At 35.3% G+C, this 27818-nt stretch overlaps 4 protein-coding genes across 7 annotated transcripts; 2 read left to right on the plus strand and 2 right to left on the minus strand.

The window, feature by feature from the left end:
* Positions 1–827: 827 nt before the first annotated feature.
* LOC113759301 (protein TIFY 3-like) lies at positions 828–2121 on the minus strand. Its single transcript, XM_027301868.1, has 5 exons — positions 1883–2121; positions 1403–1502; positions 1163–1301; positions 986–1043; positions 828–870 (listed from the first exon to the last, which is right to left on the minus strand). Exons 1-5 carry the CDS (start codon positions 2119–2121, stop codon positions 828–830), a joined length of 579 nt encoding a protein of 192 aa, XP_027157669.1.
* Positions 2122–11220: 9099 nt separating this feature from the next.
* On the plus strand, positions 11221–12186 carry LOC113761351 (RING-H2 finger protein ATL10-like). Its single transcript, XM_027304304.1, has one exon. The coding sequence runs from the start codon at positions 11532–11534 to the stop codon at positions 11928–11930; it is 399 nt and encodes a 132-aa protein (XP_027160105.1). The 5' UTR covers positions 11221–11531; the 3' UTR covers positions 11931–12186.
* Positions 12187–12639: 453 nt separating this feature from the next.
* Positions 12640–17656, minus strand: LOC113761350 (probable sodium/metabolite cotransporter BASS2, chloroplastic). 3 transcript variants are annotated; one of them, XM_027304302.1, is made up of 8 exons: positions 16994–17656; positions 16260–16400; positions 15108–15263; positions 14898–15019; positions 14606–14767; positions 13700–13760; positions 13152–13322; positions 12640–13018 (listed from the first exon to the last, which is right to left on the minus strand). In XM_027304302.1, exons 1-8 carry the CDS (start codon positions 17411–17413, stop codon positions 12983–12985), a joined length of 1269 nt encoding a protein of 422 aa, XP_027160103.1. In that variant the 5' UTR covers positions 17414–17656; the 3' UTR covers positions 12640–12982. The 3 variants fall into 3 exon arrangements, with proteins under 3 accessions (XP_027160103.1, XP_027160101.1, XP_027160104.1); XM_027304300.1 differs by having other exon boundaries at positions 15108–15271; positions 16163–16400; XM_027304303.1 differs by lacking the exon at positions 16260–16400.
* Positions 17657–22243: 4587 nt separating this feature from the next.
* Positions 22244–27505, plus strand: LOC113761085 (zinc finger CCCH domain-containing protein 40-like). 2 transcript variants are annotated; one of them, XM_027303912.1, is made up of 5 exons: positions 22244–22466; positions 22606–22727; positions 23768–24037; positions 24953–25176; positions 26290–27505. In XM_027303912.1, exons 2-5 carry the CDS (start codon positions 22623–22625, stop codon positions 27326–27328), a joined length of 1638 nt encoding a protein of 545 aa, XP_027159713.1. In that variant the 5' UTR covers positions 22244–22466; positions 22606–22622; the 3' UTR covers positions 27329–27505. The 2 variants fall into 2 exon arrangements, with proteins under 2 accessions (XP_027159713.1, XP_027159714.1); XM_027303913.1 differs by having other exon boundaries at positions 22244–22339.
* Positions 27506–27818: the final 313 nt, after the last annotated feature.

The following is a 27818-nucleotide window of genomic DNA, read 5'->3' on the forward strand; positions in this document are numbered from 1 at the left end:
CTAGAGGGTGAATCATACCTGGTTCTGGCAAGGCGTCGGCGAATCACAGTAGAATTGGTCAATGATAATGGGATTTGAAACGTCATCTACTCTCACATTCTGATATCGTACCCCTCGAACATACCCAGATCCTCCCTTACCATTTTTAATCATTCTCCATATAATTATATGTTTTTATTATTTTTATAATTATTGATTCTAAATTTTACTTATTAAATATATTTATTTCGTCACAAAAAAAATTTTTTAATACACTTCGGCCCCCCCAAATATAAATTTCTGGCTCCGTCCCTGTGTGTACCTATTAGCCCCTAATACAAGTTTCTTTAGGCTCCCCCTCCCCTGCAGTCTAGGATATATTAGGTTATACAGTTATTATTCAGCCCAGTAAATATGTTCTGAAATTCGCAGTCTCCTGACAAACTAATACTAGCAGTGACAGCAATTTAAAGCATCCCAGAAACGGGCGTAGTATAGCCAAATTTTCTCACAAGAACGCCTTAGACCTGAAAGAAGGTATTAGGACAATTTAGGCCGTGAGAATTAGACAAGTGACGGAAGAACATGCAAATTCTAGTGAATCAAACCACAATCTGGATTGAGAATCATGCACTCTATTGCGCAACTTGCTATCATTTTTCTCTTTTCTCGTCAACTTTGTCATGAAAAATGCGAAAGTTAATTCCCACTCTGATCCCTGCTGCAAATTGATAAATGTGAAAGTACAAGAAGACAATTGTATAGCGCCCTTTATTAATTGTTGAAGGAAAAAAGTTTTCCTATCATTGGAGCCATCAATGGTGGAAATGGTCAGCTCCATGTCCCTTTCATCTGTCGTCCGAAGAAGCATAAGGAAACTTGTTTACTATCCTGCATAAGAATAAGAATCAAAAGTTTTAAGGAACTCTGATTAATAAACTAGTTTTACTTTTACAGCAGCAGAACAATAAACAAAGGATATAAAGAAATTATAAACTGAACCAACCTGTCACGACGCTTCTCCAGGAAACGCCTGAGGGAGTGTCGCCTGGCAATTGGAAGGTCTACAAAGCAGAGGGAAGGGAGGGACCCAAAATGGAGAAGCAAATTTTAACACAACACATGCAGTTTTCAAAAATTCAGGCTTTGAAAAGGTCTCCGGAAGTAAAGTTCTGCATTTTACCTTCTGGGACATTGGCGAGTGATGGTGAATTGGATGTTGGAATTGGTTTGGTGGTAGCATCTGCTTTTGTCACATTCTGGACTTGAAGGGGTTCTACTTCTACAGAGCATTGATTTGCTAAAAGCATAATAGCTTGGGCCTGTTTCAGAGAGAAAAAAGGTTTTGAAATAGTAGCAGAACCAAATAAATTGCCGTTTCCATTCTTTGCAAATACTCGCAAGAAAACTGACAAGATTTTACCTTGTCAGCAGGAACGTCCTCATACACACTGATCATTCCAGCATAAAAGATTGTCAGCTGTGCCGTTAATTCAGTCTGGTCCCCGATCGATGGAGTCTTCCTTTATATATAATATGTTTGGTAATTTTGAAAACGTAAAAACAAATAAAGAAACTAAACATGAACAGCATATCAAAAGGCCATGCGACTTTACTTACCCCAACAACAAAGAGAAAAACAAAAAATAAAAAATAAATTAGAAGGGCTGCATGCTGGCGCGACTTGTGAGTATTTTTCAAATGTTCTGAGTATCAATAATTTTATGTGGGAGGAAAAACGAAATGGAGCTTCAATTGGGACGTCTTATTCGAAAGAAATTAATACAATGGTGCAATATGGTGAAAACGTTAAACTAGTTTAACCATCGTAATTCTCAGTTGATTTGCATGAAACGAGCTGGAACTAAAATTTGCTAATTTTAGTGTGTTAACTTTTACGTACTTAAATCCGCGGAGCAAAGATCGTTCCAGACGGGAAGGTGGTCGAGAAGCACCAAAATATCCAGGTGGGAACGGCATTCTTCTAATCCCTGCACCCTCGCCACCGCCACCACTGGCGCCGCCTGCTCCTCCGGACGACGACTCACGGTGAAGACCCTTCATCATCATCAGTGCCTTGCGAACGCTAGCAATATCACAATCACAACCACGGCTACCATTGTTCTTCTGAAACAAGTCCATATTCATTTCGAAACGTGCTTCTGCTTATATTACTTATGCTGTGAATTTGTGTATGTTGCGTTGCTATTTGTCTTGTGCGTGAGAGGAATTATATTGGAAATCACGTGTTAGACGGACAAGTGTCCGATGCTAGGCAGAAACTCCGATGAGACCAATTAGGCCGGCCAAGAAAAAAAAAATGTTTTTCCCTATCGAATTTTGCCTCTTGGTGTGACAGATGATGTCTGTTTTTCCATGCAGTTTACGATTATGACATAGATATAAGGTGGTTATTTCTGAAGTATATTCTTTTTTATTTCAATCAATGCAGTCTAGATCTCAGTATTAGCGACAAATGTTTTGTAAGATTTGCGCATCATCTACCCAGTTATGCTATCAAATTAATCCATATAGCCGATTCAGAAACCTGTGATTTCTTCCGCCCACGTTAGTAGTTAGTGCTTAGTACGTAGCAGTATTTTCAAAAAATCCAAAGAAAATGCTTCAATAGTGTAAAAACAGAAAACAAAAAAAAATCGCTGTTGATCAAGTTCTATAATTTTGAGTAGAATTAACTTTTGATGTACTAACAGAGTATATTGATTTTTTTTAACACTAACAACTATGGATATATGTTGTACGTATATGATTTGAATTTTAAATTTGAGTTCATATTATATGACATAATTTAAGCGTGTCAACAGAAACAAAAAAAAAAATTATACATTGACAATAGATACATGTACGTAATAATCATTGTAGCATTACGTAATCATTAAACATACTTGAACATTTCAGTCAAGCCTTTAGATTTTATGTTGAAATAGTCTGTTTTTTTTTTCGATCCTATACATGAATTTTAGACTAATAACTAGCTCTAGCATCAACATAGATAACCAAAACTTATACGACAATATAATGCATTCTACTAGTTCATAAGTAACACTTGTAGTTAATTGGTCTCTAGAATTGAAGCAAAGAAGAGAGCGTTGGTTTTACACTTGCACGCATTACATTGATTAGCTATATATAGCTTAACTTGACAAACCTGCATGCGCCTTCTCTTGTAAATTGCAATGTTCTCTTATCATTCTCTTCTTATCGTCTTACGTTGGTATCGGATATCCCTAATTCCCTGTAAATGTCAACATCAAGAGATGAAAACTATGAATTGTACTAGTATTTGTTTTCAGATGCAGGCCCCATCTTTTTCTCATGCATCATAAATTAAAGATAAGAGGACGGGTCAAGCAAGATGCAACAAACAATCCCATGGAGCATTACGGAATCTTTAACAAGCACAAAACTATGCAACAAAACTATGCTGCCTTCTTTTTTTTCTTTTCTTTTCTAAATTTGTTTTTACTTTTGCTTTTTGGTATAGCCAAAGTATGCTTCCAGGAACAACGCAATGTAGAATTTTGATTTCGAGATATTGTCATTTATTCGATATGCATGGTTGCTCAGTGAATTCATGATAAATATGGACTGGGACTTGTTGATTCAGTAATAAGTTAATTTAGAACAATTTGTTCCCCCACCCCCCCCCCCCCCCAAAAAAAAAAAAATTTCATCTCTTGCAGAAGCTTATGAATTTTCCAGATACCAAATACAATATTCTGGGCTTCCTCAATTCTACCAACTTGACATATTCTGCTTGAGGAAGAACACAAATTTGAGCAATTTCATTCGAACTAGATAAATTTGTGGTACCTGCAGCTATTAATCTCGGCAGGTTTAGGTTGCATGGGTATCATTTTCATTATAACCATTCACGTCTGCATTCTTCGAAGATGTGACGCAGAAAATTCTTCTGGGAACTAATAAGATTCATAGTGCGGCGGCTATCACAATCCAAGGTATAGCAGCACAACATGCAAAGAATGCGCTAGCATGTCGAGCGATGATTTAAAGAAACTGCCTTGTTTTCAGGACAAGGAATTGAAGAAGTCCCCAATAAGGAAATGTGCTGTGTTCTTGGAGAGCTTCGTAGTAGGTGAAGAGTGCAGATTGCTACCAATTTGCAAGCATAGCTTCCATGTTCTTCCGTGACACGCCTTCTTGTCCTGTCTGTCGAACATGTCCCAGCTCGATGAATAAGCACTAGTGAGATACTAATATGTTTTACGAGCATGATCATTACAATTTTCTCCAGTGATTATGGGATTTGGACTTTGGGTTCAGAGAATTCTCCAACCATTGTCCATCCGGACAGCAGTTGTTTTTAGAACCCATTTGGATTGCCAGACACTCCCTTCTTCGTAGCTCTGTGAAACTTTCAATTTGGATGGCGAGTTTTTTAGCTAACAGGAGTTTATTTTCACAATTGCGATAATTATGTGTAGAACTGTTCCCTTCAATGCATATAAAAGTGTAACAAAGTGTCCATTTTCTCTTTTATTTTTGTTGTTGAAAGTAATTATATTGACTAAAAGAGAATGAAAATACCTTTGCATTTAATTATGCATTCATTTATAAACCGTGTAATATATATAATAGTTACATCCGTTTTTTTGCATCGTGATACATCACTTTCTATCAATTTTAATTATTACTTGCATAATCTTATATTGTCATGTCCATATAACTATTATGTATATGATCGAAGTCAGTGCATGAAAAATATGTACTGGGATTTGTTGGTTCTGCGACTTAGTTTACAACAATTCTTGGCGGAATGTGATCTCTTCTCCTTGCAAATAACTAAGATTTTATGATGTACCAGGAATGTGATTCTTACTCATTTTATATCAAATAGCCACAGTGCACCACCAACTCCACCGATCGCAGACGCAATCTGGTTTGCAGATAACATAAATATATATACCTGCAACTCTTGAAGTTCTCTCCTTTCTTAGTAAGTGGCCTTGCGCAATTGTCTTCATCTTCAGATAAACCAAATTAACACACATTTTGGAGATAAAATACAACTTATCACTTTCATGAAACGTAGAAACCAAAAAAGAGAACCACAGAGAATCATTAGTGAGTTTTATTACCTGTATGTTTTGAGGCCATAGTTTCAAAAACAGTTTTGGCTTCATTCATCATCTAAATTGCCAAGCTTTATGACTTATGATAACCACATGAACATGCATACAAATTGCAAGTTTGGTAGAATTATATGTCACAAACATAAATAGGAAATAAATATACCAGTGCTTCTCCTGGAACCATGTTTTAAAGACTCGGCTGAGTCGTCACCGTCTCGAGCTTTCCCGATACGATACCGGAATGATACAATTTCGAGATACTTGACTCGTCGAGAAATTGGTCGAGACGTCACCGTAAAGGATTGAAACGATCGATTCACATCGAGCCATCCTAAATCAACTCGAATCCAACAAAAAAACCTTTAGAAAAAAAAAGGATAAAAAAAATGAAATCCGGGGCTATTGGAGTAACAATTACTACTAGGTCCTAACATGCGAGAAGGAGAAGTCAATATCGAAATCATTCACTAGGAAATAAAAATAAATTTGCCAAAGTACTGATTATATGAGAAGATGACGTAATATTTACCTCATATATACTTGATACATGAACAAACCAATAATATATCACTTTACCTTTCTTTTAAAAGTTATCACTTCCAACTTTTCTTTCAAAATGGCAGCCATCCAAGGTGACAGAAAAAGTGAGAGAAGGAGGTGCAGAGGAGAAGATGCCCAAAACTTCAATGGAGAAGAGGTAAAATTTGGTGATATTTTATCTCATTTCTTTTCTTATTTGGACCTCTTAGGGAAGCAAGATAGTACCTAGAATAGTAGGAATCAACTCAGAGAACTGGAATTTGTGATTACCGATCAAGCTTCTCTTTCCTATCGAAAATAGCTAGTCGTCAGTTTTAGTTGTAGCAGTGGCCCTTTCATTGCCCTTCCTTGGTCTTTCTTTTGAAATAAGGGCTTTTCTCGTGGGTCAGCAGGTATGAATTTATTTCTTTAATTATCTATACTTATTAGTATGTATGAATTAGAAACGTATTTGGATTAATTATAACCTTTATGTAATGGGCCAAGGTTGGATTAATTATGAGTGTGTCTAAAATAAAATTTGGAAATTTAGATTTATCTGCCTAATTTGTGTTGTTGGAATTTATTTTGGGCCAAACACAAGTTTAACACTTATCTCACATATAATTCAAAGTACATAATAAATTAGTCCAAATTCATTTGATATTTAGTGAAAATATTAAAATAACTGTTATATCTTTTAATATAAAATTTCCTGCTAGTAATTAATTTTACGAAATAACTATTAGTAGAAGTTTCATCTTTATTGACTTTAGCTATAATAGTAATTAATTATACTTATATTCATAACGGTCCAGCTGCCTATTTGAATAATTTTCTAAAATCCAATAATAATTTTAATAAACATTTAAAATTTTGAAGTTCTTTTAATAAATGAACAAATGATCATTGTTGCGGGTTTACATTATAGATAAGATTTTTAACTTACTAATATAATAGAAATAAATTATTACTGTTATAAAATATCTTAAACTACTTGTTGTATTTTTACTTATATTTTTAATTATTTTGTGATGAATTAATCATTTATATTGATATGTGTAATAGTTACAATGACGAGCAAGGATATTGGTTGGGAACATGGTAAACTCGTGGGTAGGAATAAAAAAATTGCAAGATGCAATTATTGTGAAAAAGTAATGCATGGTGGCATTACAAGGTTGAAAGAACATGTCGATTATGTCATAGGACAAGTTGAAACTTATTCAAGGGTACCAAAAGAAGTTACAGATGCAATAACAATGCATCTAAAAACTGCTAAGGTTCAAAAAGCTACAATAAAAAAGAAAAAAGAAGAAATATTGAACTCTCTGCAACAAGAAAATACGTATAGTAATTTCAACATAGTTAGCGATGACGAGGAGGAAAACATTTTTAAAATTGATGAAGAAAATAGGATAGTGTTGGAAAAAAAATAGATGAAGCAAGCAATTAGAGAGAGCCAATACTTGTAATTTTTAGACAAACAACGAAGGCATTTAGTATCTAGGAGTCGACCTTTTATGTTAATGTCAGGTATTATTTGTAAACTAAAATAATATAACAAATTTGATATCATTTTATTAAATATAATTAAATAAAGTTGTAATTTATTTGTTCATTTTTTATTTGTTAAACATTGTGAATTCTAGGAAATATGGGTGTTGACACTTTAAAACCAACGATTTCTAAAAATAAAAGAGGATTGTCATGTAATTTTAGTGTCAGACAAGCGAATGAAATGACAAGCAAAGGAATTGACTCACATAGGTTTCCTTTGAAACAAAAATCAGTCAAATCAATGTTTTCAGGGGAAAATATGAAAAGATTCGGTAACACAATTTCAAAATTTTTTTCATTTCACTACTATGTCATTTCATGCTGCTGACAATCCTTATTATCAATCGATGATTGATGAAATAGCCAAAATTGATTCTGGTATTAAAGGCCCTCCAGCTTATCAAATTGAAAATGAATATTTAGATGAAAAATTTGAAGAGTTTGAGAAATATCTTGGAGATATTTATGATAAATTTTCAACTTTTGGTTGTACACTTATGTGTGATAGGTGGAGCACCCGTACAAAACATCCAATAATAAATTTTATGGTATACTATGATAGGCACATGATATATCATAGTTCAGTTGATTGTATCATTGTCAAGAAAACTACTTAATATATTTTCAAGTTAATGGACGAGAGAGTGTGTTTGGATTGTAAGTTATTTGCCCAAATATATTTGCTTACATCACCATTACAATTTCCAATACACCTTTTTATCTTCCAATTATCTTTTTATCTCACATACATTACATCACAAAAAGTGTTACAGTAAAAATATTTCAAATAACTTACAATCCAAATGAGAGGAAAAAAATATTATGCAAGTTGTGACAGATAATGAATCTAGTATGAAAGCAGCTGGACAACTGTTGATGAAAAAAAGAAAAAATCTATTCTAGTCACCTTACGCTGCTCATTGTATAGATTTGATTTGAAAAATATTGGCAAGATAGATAATATAAAAGAAACTATTATTTAGTGGAAGAAGATAACAAGTTACATATAACAGTGACAAAGTAGTGAGTCCGATGAAAATATACACAAGAAAAATGAAACTGTTAAGTTCAGGTATCATTAGATTTGCAACTGAATTTATTTCTATGGCAAGTCTTCTTCGACATTCTACAAAACTGAAAAAATGTGCATCTCAAATGAATGGGTAGAGTTTAATAACACTACCAAGAGAAAAGTAGATGTTATTAAAGTAGTTAAGATGATATTGTCAAAGAAGTTTTAGAAATATGTTAGAAATATGTGTGCAATAATGGAGCCTTTGGTCAAAGTTTTAAAATTATTGATCAAGATAATAAACCAACATTATCAATTATTTATGAGGCAATGGATAGAGCAAAAATGACTATTCAAAAGTCGGTGAAATCTTAAAAACAGATTTGGGAAGTGATTGATAATAGATTATATAACCAATTTCATTGTGATTTACATACAACAGGTAATTTAAAATATTACTCGCAATTTAAATATGTAATATATATGTATTTATTTATTTTCTAATTTTATGATTTTATTGTATTTAGCATTTTTTTGAACCCGATTTTTCAATATTCTGGAACTTGTGTGTTTAATCTGGATGAAGTTTGAAAAGGATTGAAGAAAGTCATTGCAAAGTCGGAGCCAAATTTAGATGCATAAGTTAATTCAATAAGTGAGGTATTATTTTGATTATTTTATTTATTTATATTCATGATTATATTCATGAACAAATTTAAAATTTTAATACCTGTGTATATATTATTTTTGTAGACCAAAAAAGATGATTTGGAAGTGCTATTGCAGCAAGAGCACTATCAAAATCATTATCAAGTTTCAATTTAATTCATACTTATATAAACATTTAAATCGTATTAATGAAGTTAATATTTTTATAATCTTAAAATAATAATAATAATAATAATAAATTGTTATTGTTATTATTACTTTGTTTGTTTATTTGAATGGTGGCTTAACTACGGTGAAGATGCGCCAAATCTAAGAAAATTGCAGTGAAAATATTGAGTCAAACCTGCACAAACTCTGGTTGCGAGCAAAATTGAAGTACATGGTCATTAATTCATACAAAACTATGTAACCGTTTGGCAGTCAAAAATTGTATAAATTAGTTTTTGTGCATTACAATATGCGATTAAAGGTGAAAAATTTGATGCATCGAAGAGATACTGATGATTTCTACAACCCAATTGACTTGAATCACATTTTTCACGAAGATGATATATTGGATGATTGAATAAGAGAAAATGAACAACTCACATTGCTTGAAGATAATTTGGATTAGTTGAATAAGGGCATTCATCAAATTGAATCAGAAAGTGGTGAATATCAATAATATGACAATGATGATTTTGGTGATATATTGTCCTAATATATTACCAAAAAAAAAAGTATTACTGAATCATCAAGTAGGAAGCAGAAAAGTAAGACTAAACAAACCAGTAAGCATACTATTTCATCATTTTTGAGTAAAAGTGACAGTGGTAATGATAATGATAATAATGGTGACAATGAAGATGGAGGGACAATTCTTTGAAACGCAATAGTGGTTACAATCAAGATAGTCAAAAAACAGGAGGTATGTAATGGATTCAATGACAAGATAATTGTTATGCCATTCAAGATACTGATCATGGCTACCGTCTTAGTATAGAAGTACAATGTCAATTCTTCAATAATTTAACTTAGTTTTTGAGTGAGGATACTTTCTCTCACCATTCAGGATCACAAAGATAAAGAGAAATCGATAAACAGATGTAAAATTTGGGGTGTATACCCAACCTATGAGTATGAATCTAGCCAAAACTGGAGCACTAGTCAATTGGGATATAATTATGACCAGTTATATGAAATCACTCCTAACTATTACACTGAATATGGGCCATTTGGTGGACCTGGACAGGTCGAAAGGTCTACTAGCATTCATAGTAGTGGATACTATGAAAAAGAAATAGATAGATCTCATGACGGTTTTTCTTTTGATTCCAATAGCATTGGATTTTATGGTCATGATTCTACTGTATCATATAGTACTAACGATAGTGTTAACTATCAAGGGTTTGGATACTATCATCATACTCAGTTCTATTGTATCATATAGTACTAGCGATCATGTTAACTATTAAGAATTTGGATACTATCATCGTACTCAGCAATTCATCTCCAATCTAGAAGTTCTTCCGTCTAATGATTATAGAACACCTAGTCAATCCTCACATTCAGCAAATATACTAGATAACTCTTATACACTACCTACTTAAGGTCCTATGCCACTTCCACATTTGTTTTACCGTTCAACTAGAAATGATGATAACTTTGAATCACATCGTCATTTTATTTGGTATTAACAGGTACGAAAATATAAAATAATAGTATATCTTTTTACATATTTGCCTTTTATTTAATATGATTTCTTTTTGTTTTTGATAGGAGATTGATCATGAAAGAAGTGAAATTATTCCAGCTTTATACTATAAATAAATCCTTATTTTGTATTGTTAATGGTTAATATTACTTTTGCAATTATTAGTTTAAAATTGTAGTCTGTGTTATTTTGATTTTGTTTGTGATGCCATTATATTAAATGATTAAAAGTACTTATTGTGTTTAATATTTATAAAAAATAGTATATTTTTCAAATTTTTTTGTCATTTTTTTATTATTTTTGTTTAGCATACTTTTTTTATATTATTAACAATTTTTAAAATATTAAATATTTTAAAATTTGTGTCTTATCGAGACCGCGATCAATATATCGAGATCGATATGAAATGTTCCGAGCCTCGACCGCGACTTTGAACCATGTCTGGACTGGAGCCGGAGGCGTCTCGTGTCCATAGGCCATTTACATGTTCAGAAACGTATACAAAAGATGCAAAAGAAATGTGTCTACGTTTGATAAGGATGTAAAAATGATAAAAATGTGCATTAGACCAATAAACAACTAGCTGGCGCATCATCACTTGAGTCGACAAATGTACGCCATGAATTTGATTGGACCAACTGATTTGATCTTTTCATCAGAAGGCTTCCAAAACTCTGAATTCATCAGATCTACTTCTTGCCTTCTTATTTGTTTTTTCATTTTCGGTAAAAACACTCTTGCAAAAGTCATTCGATTCAAGGGTTTGCTATGGGATTATTAGTGCCAGTAGTACTAATTTTCAGCCAAGGAACAAAATTACCATTTTCAAAACAAACATCTACCAGTACATCATGAGTTCATCCCTTGCAGATGCTTGCTTAAGAAAATTCTAGCAACCAATCCACATACAATCTGGGCTTCTTCAATTCTTGAAATTGTCTAATTTTTCTGCTCGAAAAGATCGAACACCCTCCAATTAGACAAAATGGTAGCAGAGCTATGGATGTCGGCCGCTATAGCTAGCATTGGCATCATGCTTATCATAATGCTTCATGTCTGCATTCTTCGAAGATGTGGCGCAGGAACTTCTCGAAATCGGATGATTAACATTACCGGGGCTGTCCCAATTAATCAAGATAGCAGCACAACAGGCACAGAATGCGCAAGCATGTCGATCGATGATTTAAAGAAACTCCCTTGTTTCCAGTACAAGGAAGAAGACCCAAACAAGGAATGTGCTGTGTGCTTGGAGGGCTTCAAGATCGGTGAAGTTTGCAGATTGCTGCCCATTTGCAACCACAGCTTCCATGTTCAGTGCATAGACTCGTGGTTGCAACAGACGCCTTCTTGTCCTGTCTGTCGAACATCTGCTGACTCTATTTAGACGCAATAGCTAGTGAGAAATATTTAATATCGTGCATGGTTATCATCATTTTCTCCCGTGATTTTGGGATTTGGAATCTGGGTTCGAGCTAGACTCCTATTTGCCTTCTGAAGAAAGACCCTGTTATCTGCCAAACTCCTATTTACCAGGTTGGTTTTTCTGGAAATTTCAGCACACTAACTGCAACACAGCCTCTTCTTCTTGTTGGTAGCTGCTGTAAAAATCTTCAATTTAGTATGGCAAGTTTTTCAGCTAACACTTTTTCCCCTTCACAAAAAATGTGATGACCTATGCAAATGTAATAAAGCATCCATTATACTATATATCGAAGAATTTTATGTTGTTGTTGTCTAATATGTACACCTAAAACTAGTGATCGTAAGCATAAAAAATTCTACTATAAAGAGATTTCTGAGGATTCACACACTTTCTCTTTTTTGCGGTTTTATTTTTGGTTCCGACGGCTTGATGTTCCACATCATGCTGTAGTTGTTAGCTAAAGTCACAATCCTTTTTCTTTATCAAGTTTTCTTAAGTTCCGCTGCATGTTTCGTAAAGGCCGTTTGCTGAAATCACAATTCTCCAGGAAGACAGGGCAATCCTGATGGTGCTGGCTCGGACAGCAAATTGAGGGGAGGATTGTTGAAAAATATGAAACAAATTTGTACACATTGCAGCACGCACCATTGTCCTCAAGAAGATTTTCGGAGACGGAGAAATTGATCGATGAAATTCAAGGCCATCGCCGAATAAGCTGTACAGGGTCTCATCAAGGTTGTACAAAAGTTTTTCGAGCAACATACAAATAACTAAATGACCCAAACATGGCAATCCAGTCAACAAAAACTAAGCATTACAAGTAAGAATAATATGACAGTCCTGAACCACAAACGAGTTTGCTGTTGATCCTTTATTTTTCAAGGTAAAGAATTGGCAGGATGACCCAGCTTTCATGCACCCCCACGTCTCCCTATGCCTTAGAGGCTTATACAACCATTTTCTAAAGCACTTTCGTTACTTTTAAGCTGCAGAAACTTCTGTATGAGCTGGATTTAGCAACTCGTAATAACCATACAATCATCCTGCAACTGTTTGAATGCAATTGAATGCAGGCTCAATCACATTTAACTAAAACAGCTCAAAACCTAAACCTCTAAAAACAGAACGAATGATCAGAGGAAAAAGGAAAATATAGCATGTCTTGTGTTACTCAGAACCAACCTTCACATTTTTCTTTGAATCAGAAGGATCTATGTATCTCCAAATGAAACCCAAAGTACTACCCATGATATTCATAATTACAGCCGACATTGCAGGGGGAAATGCGATCATTGGAGAAGAAAAATGGGAGGTAGCTAAAACCACTCCTAATGAGGAATTTTGCATTCCAACCTGCAATGCATGGTGTTAAACGTAAGTTAGATAGAATGCCACATACCTAACTACAGGCAAGAAGACACCCTCCCGTAAGAGCTTGTTTCAATACACTCCGCATACTATGGTGGTTTTTCACAGCTATACATGCCTTATATTGTAAGTATTCATTATATATATGGAAAATTACTGGAAAGGAATGATTTAGAAACATCAACTTCATGGTTCATTAATTTCAGTTACAAGCACTTCACAAAATCTGTAAATGCATGCTGAACGTGTTCGTACCACAACCATATGAACATTCAAAAACTTAATCAAGAACAAGGGATCAATCAAGCATGTAAGTTTGATCAAAACACTAACTATTAACTGATAAATAAGATAAAAATTACCTCAATTGACATGGCGCGTCGTTGAGGCTCTGCAAATCCACCAATTGCAGCAGACAGATAACTGCAAAAAGGCCTCAGAATTAAAAAAAAAAAATAATGAATTAGACAGAAATCAGTGTTTGCATGTTTGCCACAGTTGGACAGCATTCTGTCACTGGTAAAACTATCAACTGCTGTTCTACAACACATCTTAATATTATGAAGTCAATGCAACAGCCGAATATGTTCTTCTAATACTTTACCACAAAAAGGCCCTTTTACTTGGAGAAGCTCTTTCTGGCCAAGTCTATCATAACATCAGCAAATGGAAAAAGGCGAGTGTGGTTCTTAGAGAGCAGGCAACTCAACTAGAAAGGGAACACTCATCAAAACAAGTTATGAGGGAATAGGTGGTTAAGGAAAGACGTTAAAGATCACAAACCCACAAACACTAAAAACTATCTACTTCAGAAGGACATCTTACATGTCCGTATAAAACAATTTCAGCTCAAATTTGCAATTTAAACCGACATGTTGAAGAACAATCGTTGGTTCTTTAAGAACTTATCTGAACATGATATTAAAACTATAAAGTTGAAAATGCAGCCAAAGGCAGAGTAAAAAGCATAGATGAGGCTTTGACCATTATCAATTACGCCTAAGGCAAATATATAAAGGTGATATTTATCCAATATGTAAGACCATCAAGCCAAGTAACCTGTTGAACACCTAGAGTGAAAGCTCAAGACTTCACTTCCTTGACCATTGTCAGTAATTCTGTCATAAAAGCATCTAGTTCTCAAGTTGGCAATGTATCTTTACATGCAACAAAAGTCAAAGAAAAGCTCCTGTAGTTGCAGGTTAAGACCAAAGAGGAGATGAAACTTTAAAAGTTTCCAATCAAAGCCAAGAAAAAGAAAATCTTACCCAACAAAAAAACCTGCAAAATGCAGCATCAGCACAGAAACAATTACAATCCCTAATTCACTTGAGAGGATTGTATGGACAGGAGAAAGCAGAGGAAGATCAGATGATGGTGAAGCACCAACCATTGAAGATTTAAGATGAATGACATTTTCTGAGAACACACTGAGACATGGAAAAGCAAGAATTAGATTGCATATACATACTGTTGGTGATGTTGCACCATAAGAAGCAGAAAGAAAGACATAAAAGACAAGAAAATCAATTATCTAAATCAATTTTTTACAACTACAACCTGCAAGCCAACAAAGATGATGCTAAAACAGCAAGCAATGGTGCAAAAGGTGTAATGCATTTCACAGCATCTGGCCAAATACTCTGCATAGAGGAACCTAGCAGGATTGGAGCAACCACCACCTAAAAATTAATCATAAGGACAATGAAAGAGTTAAAAATACATTTTCACGGGTAGGAGAATAGTGAAAACAATGTTGCATAAGCACACCTGCAGAGTGCTGATGGAAAGTTTAACCGCATCCACAGAAACATAAGCTCCTGCTAGAATCTTGGTCAGCAGGGGAGTAAGAACCACTGCTCCCAGAGTTGTGCATACTGTCATTACAACTGACAAAGGTACATCCCCTTGAGCAATTAAGGTAACCTGAAAAACTATTACAAAGAACTGAAATGAATGGGAAGCAACAGATGGTAACAGCAATATAACCATCACAGCACACACCAACTCAAAAGTTCTTTGCCTTCATGTATTGCACATCTAAAAAATGCTGAAGAAAAGGTGACATGCGATCATTTTCCTTTCTTTCAAGTGAAAGAACAGATGATCTTTACATAGTAAGGAACTATGTCCCCCTTCCTTTGACTTTTGATAGTCACAATAGTAAGACTTGCTCCTGTGATGAAAAAGTTCTATTGGCCTTTTATTTAAGTGATGGTAAGTTAAAGATAAGACATCTAGGCAATATAAAGAACAAGCTACATTTTTTGCAATTAAGCATTCACTTCCAACAATCACAACGCACATGTGTTAGCACAAATTTCTGCAGATATCTTCATCTAGAACCCACTGCCAACTTAAGGACAACAAATTCGCTGAGAGAAATTCCTGTTCCTTTACTACTGCACGACGTCAAAGCTCACCTGGTGATATCAAACTTCAGAAGCAAAAAAGTACTACTATACAGTATAAACTCATCTCAAGAGGGTAGAGGTTGAAATTAGGCTTCCATTTAGGATCAAGTTGAGAAACAAAGGTAGACAGGCATAACCTAGATAACTTGGAATGTTAACTCACCTTCCAACAGAAGATTACCCACTACCAACTAAAGGGCTCTTTATGGCAAAGCATTATACCTCTTCATCCTCTACTACAAAATCTCAATCTTGAAGGCAAAACATTAGAGTGAATTCAAAAAACCTTCACGATAGGTTTATAGTCCATTTAGAACATAATTTGCCCATAAGGTTTGCCTTTTAATTTGGTTTCTGAAACCTTTCAATAGTTCCCAAAAAAAAGGATGGGTATCCTAGGAGCAGACGTACAGCAGCTTACAACAGCAAAGCAAATCATATATCTGATACCACCGATCTTCAACCATTGTAGAACAGGACAAAGAGGATAGATAGCGATCAAGCTCACCACATTGGAAGCTGTACCACCAGGGCAACAAGCAAGCAATATTAAACCAACTGACATAACTGGTGGAAGCCCCAGAGACTTGCTAATTATCCATCCAAAGGCTGGCATAATGGTATACTGAGCAGCACATCCATAAAGTATCTAAAAATGAGAGAAGTTACTAGCATTATAGCTTGTTAAATATATTAATCTGGCAAGTATGCAAGCACATGCAAAGTTTGGCATGATACTCTTTCAGCACCAAATCCAACTTAATTTTCCATCACAAGCTCTAAACAACTGATCACTACTAAGTAGTTGCTACAGAAATACCATTCTTTTCTGAAAATTTACTTGTCAAAAAGGTATCGTGTATAAGTGGACTATCATACTAAGCAGTATCCGACTTCCTAGTCAGCAAAATAAGCACTCAATCGGAACAAATTGGGCATTTAATTTTGATAAACTTAATGTTGTCTTCAACATTTTCTCTGAATTCTTAAATAAAAAAAGGACAAAAAAGAACTGATCTTTAGCCTGATGACATACAAGTTCATCACTAACTAGCATCTCACTTCAAGAATTTTCATCTTGAAGTTGAAACCAAGTAAAAATTGACGGAAAGAAGAACATGAAGAGGTGCAACGAAATTAAAGTTCCAGAAAAGAATCTAAATCACGCGAAAATCTCCATTAATCCCAAGTAACAGTTGCAAGAATAGAATTCCAAAAATGAGAACCAATTTAAGAACTCACAGAAAAGGGTCTTTGCCTGAACAAGTTGATCAAATCTTTGAGCTCTAAAGTAAGACCCATTGCCAGCATAATAAACCCAAGTGACAAGCTATATGAAGCTGGACCTTTCTCCACAAACCATGAAAAAGTCGATGGCTTTAAGCAGGCAATAATCCCCCCAACAGTAACGTAGACAGGATAAAGGCTTGCTAAGGCGGACAATACATTTTCCCATCCGGGCTTTTCTGGATTCTCACGCACAGGCTGCAGGCTAAGGGAATCTTCACTAGCACACTTGATAATGGGTATAGCTAAGCTTTGTTTGGGTAAAAGATTTGATTTTGGGGAATCGATGGGCTTGAGAGGCTTAAAAATGGTAAAATTTCTGTGGGTTTGTGAAGGTTTAGCGAATGATGGAGTGAAGCAGAGAGAGATTGACATTGCTACAGAGGAAAGAATTAGCGGCTGGAAGGAAAGAATAATAAATTCAAGAATTTTTTGCAAGTCTGATGCTCATTCCTAGTAGTCCTAGCTTTTAGTGTGTGTAGTGTGTTCCCTTGGCGGTTTTTGGCTTTGATAGATCGGTGAATAGGTCTCGACAGCGGAATCTTGAAGATGACGATCTTCCATGTACAATCTGGTTGCGGTTAATCAACTTAAATCTGCTGGGACCTCCGGATCATGGGACCAGAGAGGATGCTTTTGATAAATAAATGATAAGAGAAAATATCGAATTCCTGCAAAGGTGCGTTCACGGTTATCAGTTTTTGTTTTTATTTTTTGTTTTATTTCGTCTGAAGAAATTGTAGAGGGGACTCGGTAGGTGAAGCCAAGCCAAAGTCCAAGGCATAACAACACAGATTGATAGTAATATGTTTGTTGCACGGTTTTGAGATAATCCAATTCAGCATGTTCAGACCTAATGTGTTTTTTTTTTTTTATCAATCAGACCTAATGTGTTTGGACATATTAGATAGGGATAATTTCAGAAACCTCCCCTGAGGTTTCTGACACTTTCACTGACATCCCCTGAGGTTCTCAAAATTTCACTTACCTCCCTTGATAAAAAATTGGGCCCCTTTTCTGACGTCATCAGGGCCAAAATTACAGATATATCCCAAGTAGTTGGGGTTAATTACTACCGTTTAGTTACATAATGGCATCTGATATGATTAATTAAGCTTAACAACAATAATAGAAACTTGATTCCTGATACATGAATTAATCCAGTCATTTTGGGAGTAAGGCGCCAATTGAGCTACAATATTGGCGCCATTTTTTGTGCCTGGTGTGATTTGACAAGAGGAAATAACAAGATCACATATAAGATCACTTATATGTGGTCTTATACGACATTCTGGATATAGGAAAAGAAACAGAGGAAATAACAAGAACAAAAATGGAAAGGAAATTGTGATCAAACCAGTGGTCCTAATATGCACTGGAGTAGCGGCAACAAAGTGAATAATTAATTGTTATTTTGAAATAGTTGCAAACACAACAGGAAAGGTACAAATTTATTTGTTCCTTTAACTTTCCTTTCCTGGTGCTGCGAAAAGCTACATGACACCTTTGCTAGTGTTGCTCAATTCCACCTCTGTCTTTTGTCTAAATGTTGATATTGAACATTCATTTTGGTTGTTAAGTGGATTTTTGAGTTAATCATTATGTCTTAACTTAACTCAATTCTCAGAATGCGAGCTCGTACTAAGCTCCACCGCCAACCCTCCATTTCGAAAAAAAAAGACAAAAGCAAAACAAAAGCAAACACACGAAGCGCAGAATAACGTTGAAACCCGCAAACGGGATTCTGTGTTTTTTCTATTTCAAGGTTAGCTCGCATGCGGGTTAATGTTATATTTGAGCGCGAGAAGAAAAAATTGGTAATTAGGCTCTTTGGGCATTATAAGTAAATATTTAAATTAATGGCAGTTTTATTACACCAATATTATTGTATTATCATTATTATGATTATTGTATTATTTCTTATGCAAATATAACATTTAATTATCCAAGCAGTTTGATTTTATTTTTACAATTTATAAAATTTTTATCACTTATATAATATTTTTAAAACCCTAATACATCTAAATTTGATTTTATTTTTCAAATTTATAAGATTTTTATTTAAAAAAATGGGATACGGATAAGATATCCGGTTGGTTCGATTTGCATAGGTGCATATGAGAATATCCGAATACTCCTGAAACCCGCAAGCGGGATTCTGTGTTTTTTCTATTTCAAGGTTAGCTCGCATGCGGGTTAATGTTATATTTGAGCGCGAGAAGAAAAAATTGGTAATTAGGCTCTTTGGGCATTATAAGTAAATATTTAAATTAATGGCAGTTTTATTACACCAATATTATTGTATTATCATTATTATGATTATTGTATTATTTCTTATGCAAATATAACATTTAATTATCCAAGCAGTTTGATTTTATTTTTACAATTTATAAAATTTTTATCACTTATATAATATTTTTAAAACCCTAATACATCTAAATTTGAATCTAATTTTCTACAAGTCATACTTATAAATGCGAAATCTAACAAAAAAGTTAAATACAATTTTTGCAGGTCAAATTTAACAAATGCGAGCTATTTGCAAAATTTTAAATATTTGCAACATTTTTTAAAACAAAAATTAGAAGCTTTCTGCAAATAATTCCCTACCTCTCAAAAAATACCAAAATAAAAAAGATAAGAGCTCGCATTTGCTTCCTAGAAATAATTCCCTAGCTCTTAAAAAAGGAAAAAAAAAATTGAGAAGAGCTCGCATTCGTGGAATGCGAGCTCAATAACCAGAGCTCGCATTTGTGAAATTCACAAATGCGAAGACCCCCCTGACGGAAATTAAACCCAAAATCACCCCTTTTGTAGAATTTTTTTAAAATTCATCACAAAGTTGGAAATTTCTCAATAGAAATACAACTTGTCTGGATTCCTTTCACTCTCTGATATCATTACGGTTGCTTTGCGATTACAGCGGCAAAACCTGTTTTTAATGGAGAAAGATGTAGGTGAATTCCATGATTCTCCCCTATGGCTTGAAGAGGCCATGGTTGCAGCTAAAACTTTTTACTCAGAGCTCTAATTGTAGCACAGCAAATGCACTTGTTATCACTCCAAATTAGTAGCAAAGAATGTTAATAGCTTGAAACCTCAGAGGTAGTTAAGTTGCTTTGCTTTATATGCTATTGCTACTGAAACAGCAAACCTTCTGGCCGTTGCAATTTGCAGCTAGCCGTTGCAAAATCTGCCAAATAACTGTTGCATGGCACATCTGGTGCATGCAATTTTTTGTATTGCACTTACCCCCCCTCAACTTTACTAATTAGTCCAAATCATTTATTCTTCTTTGAATCTTCTACTAATACAACTTCTGCAAAGGGTAGCTATGGAATAAAAATACCTTCTCACACATGAAAATAATATTTTAATCTGATTTGGACTGGATTGTTACCACAAAATCAAAAGCAAGGGAGGTAAGTGAAATTTTGAGAACCTCAGGGGATGTCAGTGAAAGTGTCAGAAACCTCAGGGGAGGTTTCTGAAATTATCCCTATTAGATAACTAAAATTAGACCATCTTAGGCCCTGTTTATAACCCAACAACAGGAAGATACAGAAGGTACGATGAGGTTGAGATTTGCAACAGAAAAGCTGAAAGACAGCCCACAAATGGCGATTGGGGTCACAATTTCAATGGACAACCAACGCCCCTTCTAGGGTTAGGCATTACAAGAGAGAAGTATTAGGCAACAACTCATCGATGAGGTAGCAGCTATCAAACTTCTGATGAGCAAAGCTGCAGTATAGAACTGGAGTAAGATTGAGGTCCAAATTCACAATAAGCAAGCTCTCAACCGCATCCTGTCTAGGAAAACTCAGGATATGAGATTAGCTGCCCTGTTGGAAGACATTCATCGTTTAAAGTTGTTGTTTCATATGTGCTCCTTTTGTTTAGTTAGTAAGGATCATAATCATATTAATAATAGGATTAGCTCATGTACTTTAGACATCATTCAAGTTGGGGAGTTTTGGATTCCTCAGTGTCAAAATACACTGATTGTATAAAATCACATCGAATCCTTGTTCGATACTGTAAAACTTTTATTAATCTATAAAATCACTTATCGTTTCAAAAAAAAAATACTAAGTATTTAGTCAGATTGAATCTCTAAATGTTATATTCCTAGATTTCCAGTAATTTTCATTTATCTTGCTTCTCTAAGTTTTTTTTTTTTTTTTTTTAAAATTTATCACCTACAAGCTACATTCTTAATCAACGAACCGGTCTTTCAAGTGTGTCATCCAAATTAAAGCTACCTCCTAAGTGTACTTGAATGCAAGACAAGTGACTCTTTAGCAAAATTTACGTACTCTTGTTTAGGTGACACGGATTGAGTTCACATAAAAACATCTATAGTAAGCAAAAGTGTTCCATTTGACCAATAATATATATAATTAACCTTTTATACACTAATAATTAGTAATTTTTTTACCCTAATAATGATGAGTATATATCACTAATGTGTAATTTGAATTTTAAATTTGAAGTCATATTATGTGATATCATCCAAATTCGCAAATGTGTAAAAAAAAAAGTTGTATCATAATCGTGTATAAAAAACTTACTCATAATATATTATAATATTAGTATAAAAAATTTACTCATAATATATTATGATATTTCCTCGCCGATCTCTACTTGCAAATTGAATTCTAAACAATAAATTGAATTATAGCACTCTAATAAATTTTTTTTTCTTTCTTCTTTGTCAAAAGTGGCACTCTAATATCTACTGCTGAAATTTGCCAACCACATTAGTTTGACATTAGTTATTTTTATTTTCGCATTTTTTTCCTTTTTCTTATCTCTGCCATTTATTAAATTTCTCCTTCCTTTAAAGCTTGGGGGTGGAATCCTGCCTTTCTATTTATTCTAAGTAATTTTTATTTTATTAATAAATTCTCATTACGTACTAATCATTACTAAAAATAAAAATTAAGTACAGAGTATAGATATTTTACTTATATTTTATATTTTTCTTCATCTTCTTTTCCTTTCTTATGCTTGTTAACAATTTATTTGACACTTAAACAAATACAATTATTTTTCTGTAATTGTTTAGTGCATTTTTCTGAAGAAAAAACAGAAAGGAAAAATGTTCTAGAGGGGTAATTTGGTGATTGACCCTTGATTACGAGGGGCAATACGTACTTAAGCCAAAAGAAAACTAGTATTAGTAGAAGATAGGCAGGGTAAGGAGAGAGAAAATTCCCAATTGTATAGCTCCTTCGTCCTTGGCCTCTCCGCGTCCTTGCTCCGCCGCCTTCTTGCGGCTTCGCCTGTGTATATACGGTAAAGTTGCAGCCACCTCTTTGGTTGGACTCGCTTGGGTCACATTCCTATCGAGTATATTCTCTCTGTATAAAACGAGCTTCTGAAATCTAAAGCGCCCACTCTAATTTCCACAGAAATCAAGAAGGTGCTGCATATTGCTACAGCCTCTCCTCAATAATTTCAAAAAATAAAGCTCCTTTTATCGTGTTAATCCTCCAATTTACGCGTTTGGGTCGTCTATTTATGTTTATTTGGTTACTTATGAATTTCAACTTTTTTTGCAGAGTGAAATTCTGATGAAATGGCGCACAGACTATTGAGAGACGCTGAAGCAGACGGATGGGAACGATCCGACTTCCCTATCATATGCGAGTCTTGCCTCGGCGACAGCCCTTATGTTCGAATGGTAATGTTTCTGTTGTTACCCGCCCTCTCAGCTTTATAGCTTTTCTGGGTTAATTAGGGCTTTTTTTTCCTTTTCCCCAATTTGGTGTTTTGTGAAGTAAATTGATAGTCTTCGGACGTTTTACTTTAATTAAGGCAACGTGAAGTCCAAATCTTGCTTGACAGCGTTTTAACTTTCTTTATGAATTTGATTACTGGATTTATACAAGTATTTTGTAGTATATGCATTGGAAGTTTGGCAATATTCGTTAGCCCAATGTCTGTTATAAAATTGGGAACTGGGGGTGGGCAGTGTGGGAGATGAGGAATCTTTTTTTATTTGTGTGGCAAAACACTTTGGAGTTTTTTAAACATAACATTTATCGTGGATATGTCAGGTTTCCATTTAGCTGCAAAGTTAGTATCCCGGGAAATTTGTTCTCAGTTACATTTATTCTTGGTATATGCTACGGTCTAATTATGAATCGAATGCTCAGCTTATAATTGCTCGTAGCATAGCTGTTTGTCATATAAACTATGGATTGCTGGTTTACATTTTTTATTGTGAAGGGAAAATTGACTCTAGATGGGTAGCAGAAATACGTTGTAGTTAGAATTTTGTAAGTGTGCAAGAAGGAATGTGACTAGCTCTAGTAAGCTAGTAAAAACAGAGACTTTGGCTGGGATAAAGGTGGGTGCTAGATGAGTAGATGTTCGAAATATATACTGTGACTCACAACCTTGAAACAAGGATTTTTTATTGACCTCTCTGAGTGATGTTATTGGCTGCGGCTGGCTTAATTTCGTCGATCTCTTCACCACCCACCTCTTTTTTCTCTGTATGTATCTTTCCTGTAGCTGCTCTACTGACCTTAATTGTAAAGGTGGTTCACATTGTTCGGATTCAGCTATCTAATTGATTTTACTATGAGGAATAATTCTATACTGCATTTCTTAAACCTTTTATGCAGCTATCTCAGTTATATAATGATCCTATATCTGATTTTTAGAACATCTTGGCTGACTATTGTCAATGTTGTCAATTTTGATGGTTGCTTTTAGACAAAAGCAGATTATGACAAGGAGTGCAAGATTTGCACACGGCCTTTCACTGTTTTCAGGTGGAGGCCTGGTCGTGATGCAAGGTATAAGAAAAGTGAGATCTGTCAGACTTGCAGTAAGCTGAAGAATGTTTGTCAAGTTTGTCTTCTGGATCTAGAATATGGTTTACCTGTTCAGGTTCGAGACACCGCATTAAGCATTAATTCAAATGATGCCATCCCAAAGAGTGATGTGAACAGAGAATACTTTGCTGAGGAGCATGATCGCAGGGTATGTAGCTTTGCTCATGGTTTTGTTAGATTAACCTGATGATTGTATGTGGATGATGAAGCAGGTAAAATAATAAAGTAAACTGATTCTAGCCTGTTAACATATTTATGGCCAAAAATGCTACACAGTTAAAAAATTTGAAACTCCCTGCTTTCCACAATTAGAGGTGCTTTTTCTGAATCCAACTTTCCAAGAATAGCATACTTAATGTGATACTGTCTACTCCTTTTTATATTACTCTCCATAAATAATAATGGTCTTTAACTTTTTTCTATAACTAATTTTGGGACATCTTTCCAATGAAAAGCATTGCATTACAATGTGATGTGGGGAAGAAATCCTAGTCTTCATTTTGGGCAGTTCAAATGAACATCTTACTAATGGAAAAGCAAAAAGAGCAACAAAGTTCTCTATCCCCCTCTATTTGGGTCTGAGATTCCTTGAGTCTAGTACTTCCCTTATGCTCTGTTTGATATATACTTCCTGATAGGCAATGTTCACGTTTTTATTCAGTTAGGTTGTCCTCTTCCTTATTTTTTTTTCCGGGTGTATGTGTGGTATAGTTATCTGTATTGTTTTCTCTTATTTTTCCTGCTCTGGGTCAAATTATGGATGCAGTAAACTTTTGTGTATATTCTTCTTTTTATCCCTTTTTGTGCTTGTCAGAAAAGCTGTCATGTTAACAACACTTAGCTGAGAGCCTGATATACAGCCAAAACAAGTTGGACTGAAAGTCCATTGCTGTCTCATGAAGTAGAAAACTGCTACTTTTAATTTGTCACCTGTTGTCAGCCACCAGGGGAATTTTTTTTTTTTCCTGTCTTTTGTTTTTCTATTTGGTCAGGAGCACATATAGAATATGGTTTATTATGCTAGTCTCTTCAACTTTTGGGACTTACTCTTCCCCTTTTGCAGGCAAGAGCAGGAATAGATTATGAATCTTCCTATGGGAAGGTGCGGCCAAATGACACAATTCTAAAGCTTCAAAGGACAACTCCCTATTACAAGAGAAATCGTGCTCATGTTTGCAGTTTCTATGTCCGTGGACAATGTACAAGGGGTCTCGAGTGCCCATACAGACATGAGATGCCAGTTACTGGGGAACTATCTCAGCAAAACATCAAGGACCGTTACTATGGGTATGTAAAACTATGGACCTTTTTCCTCTATTTTCAGTGATATTGTTCGATTTGCTGCATGTGTAGTATGCAGTTGTATATTAAAGTCATATCCATCTCAAATTATCCTGTATGTGAAACATTTAGCAGCGTCATTGTGGAAGGAGAGTGATACTGGTGATTTTAACTAACACATTCACTTTCAGAGCTTTTTCTCTTGGAAATTGTGTATTAGATGCTCATGCTATTAAAGAGTGAAGGCAGGTGTTTTGCGGTGCAAGTGTAGAAACTTTTTCAGATTTATGACTTCTCAAAGAAAGAGAAAATGCATGAACAGAAACCAATGATTTGATTTTAGTTCTGCGAGGGTGTGATAAGTTTGTTGCTTTGAATCAAAGTTGGAGAATTTTTCCTTTTTATAATTTAGTTGATAGTTTTCCATATGTAGCTGTAAAAGAACGAATGATATTGTGCCTTTATCTAGTAAGAATTGGTTTAAGTCAATGTTTTGTAGGCTCTGAAGTGATGTCAAACTAACATTATGTCGTGTTTTATTGCTGATGGATGTCCTACATGGTATTGCTGAAAGATGATCTCATTCTTGCATATATCTCCATTTTCAACAGAAGTATTCCTGAAATTAAGTGAACTCGTAGTTTTAAGTAGTTGCTTAATATGCTTCAGTGTGGCATCGATGTTCAATGCCATCATATGTTTATTTAATGTTGAAAACATTATTGTTATTGATTTTTGAAGCTTGCAGAGGAGCATGTCTGGAGCTGTTATCCTTGTAAAAAGTACATTCGTTCTTGTCTAATTTACTCATAAGATTTGGTCCCTGAGTGCATAAAACACCAGAGGAAAACTATGATTTACGCCTTTTATCCCAGTTTGCTTCTATAGTTGCTTTTGTTACCTTGCTGAACCTGATATATGCTAGCTTGGGTTTGTCGGTGGCTCCATGTCTTTATTCTTTATTGTGTTCTGTGATTTATATAATCTCTATTTTGGTGCACTTCCATATCTAGGTTGTGGTGTAAATGTGGTATATTACTTATTGGGAGGCTTCTTGTTAGTATCCTGTCAATTGCATCAACCTGTTCTGATTTATTACCCATTTCATTTTGCTTGTAGAGTCAATGATCCAGTGGCAATGAAGCTTCTCAACAAGGCTGGTGAAATGCCTTCGCTTGAGCCCCCTGAAGATGAGAACATAAGAACCCTCTATGTGGGTGGACTTGATGCAAGAATCACTGAGCAAGATCTGAGGGATCACTTCTATGCTCATGGTGAAATTGAATCCATAAAGATGGTGCTCCAACGAGCTTGTGCATTTGTAGCTTACACGACAAGAGAAGGTGCTGAGAAAGCAGCTGAAGAACTTGCAAACAAACTGGTAATAAAGGGTCTGAGGCTGAAGCTGCTTTGGGGGAGACCACAAGCACCAAAACCAGAATCTGAAATCTCTGATGAAGCAAGACAGCAGGCGGCAGTGGCTCATAGTGGTTTGTTGCCTAGGGCTGTTATATCACAGCAGCAGAACCAGCCTCTTCAGCCACCAGGCACACATGACCAACCCCCAGCTATGCCCTACTTTAATATTCCTCCACAGCCTCAGCAGGAGAGGGCATTTTATCCCTCGATGGATCCTCAAAGAATGGGTGCTCTTGTACCATCCCAAGATGGAGCTTCAAGTGGACCATCAGGGAGTGGTGATAACAGAAGTGGTCCGGAGAAGCAGCATCAGGGGCAGCATTATGCTTACCCTGGTGGACCACCACCTCCTCAAGGTCAATTCTATCAGCAATATTATCCCCCTTACGGGTATATGCCACCTCCACCGCCTCCTTATCAGCAATACCCCCCCTATCCGGCTTCAATGGTTCCACCACCTCCCAGTACTGGGACAAATCATCAACACCCCCCTCCTTATCAGTCTAGAGTGCCTCCACCTCCCACCGGCACAGACCAATCAGCTTATCAGCACAGAGCACCACCTGGGTCCAATCAACAGCATCATCCTCCTTATCAGTCTGGAGTGCCGACACCATCACCCAGTGCTCCACCGCCAGCTACCGGTGAGCAACATCATGCTAGAGTTCCTTCCGCTAGTGGTGAACAAGCAGGGACAAGTCAGCAGATGCCATCATCGGAGACGGATCAGCAATCATAACCTGTTTTGCTTCGTTATCTTTTGTGTGCTGATAATGTGTATTAATGATTGAGAATTGCGGCTGCTAAAGATTATACACACGCAGTTAGTTTCAATTAAGCTGTTGTTTGCGTGAAGAATATTCAAATTTTTGCTCAAATTTGTTGGTATATCCGTCGAAGGTTTTCAATTTGTACACTTCCATCTCTGTGGAACCAACTTTCCCCGAAAATGACCTCAACTGACCTTTTCTTTCATTGGACTCGTAGGCAACATTATCGGTTAACTGATAAGCATGTGCTAATAAGATATCTCCCGAAGTTCAATTTGGGATATCTGCTACGCGGTTTGCTGGAGCCTAAAATCTCTTCTTCCTTCAAAGGAAAGAACTTCCTGGGTGCACTCTGCCTTTTAAACATGCAATGACGGTATGGTGGCCATTTAGCCAGAAGGTTAGTAATCTTTTCAAAATATGCCTAATTAAATTCTACCTTTTCGGTAATTTTACTTG

The sequence above is a fragment of the Coffea eugenioides genome, chromosome 2 (genome assembly GCF_003713205.1).
Source record: "Coffea eugenioides isolate CCC68of chromosome 2, Ceug_1.0, whole genome shotgun sequence".
Taxonomy (NCBI): Eukaryota; Viridiplantae; Streptophyta; class Magnoliopsida; order Gentianales; family Rubiaceae; genus Coffea; species Coffea eugenioides.

Bases quoted from the DNA above. Each gene is read 5' to 3' on its own strand.
- LOC113759301 (XM_027301868.1), bottom strand. From the start codon at position 2,121: ATGGACTTGTTTCAGAAGAACAATGGTAGCCGTGGTTGTGATTGTGAT. The intron at 1,302-1,402 runs GTAAAATCTTGT...TCTCTGAAACAG, and splicing joins AGGACGTTCCTGCTGACAAG to GCCCAAGCTATTATGCTTTT. The intron at 1,044-1,162 runs GTAAAATGCAGA...TCTGCTTTGTAG, and splicing joins ACTCGCCAATGTCCCAGAAG to ACCTTCCAATTGCCAGGCGA.
- LOC113761351 (XM_027304304.1), top strand. From the start codon at position 11,532: ATGGTAGCAGAGCTATGGATGTCGGCCGCTATAGCTAGCATTGGCATC.
- LOC113761350 (XM_027304300.1), bottom strand. From the start codon at position 17,413: ATGTCAATCTCTCTCTGCTTCACTCCATCATTCGCTAAACCTTCACAA. The intron at 13,761-14,605 runs GTAAGATTTTCT...GCCTTTTTGCAG, and splicing joins TTTGCAGGTTTTTTTGTTGG to TTATCTGTCTGCTGCAATTG. The intron at 13,019-13,151 runs GTTGGTTCTGAG...GCATTCAAACAG, and splicing joins ATTCAAAGAAAAATGTGAAG to TTGCAGGATGATTGTATGGT.
- LOC113761085 (XM_027303912.1), top strand. From the start codon at position 22,623: ATGGCGCACAGACTATTGAGAGACGCTGAAGCAGACGGATGGGAACGA. The intron at 24,038-24,952 runs GTATGTAGCTTT...CCCCTTTTGCAG, and splicing joins CTGAGGAGCATGATCGCAGG to GCAAGAGCAGGAATAGATTA. The intron at 25,177-26,289 runs GTATGTAAAACT...TTTTGCTTGTAG, and splicing joins ATCAAGGACCGTTACTATGG to AGTCAATGATCCAGTGGCAA.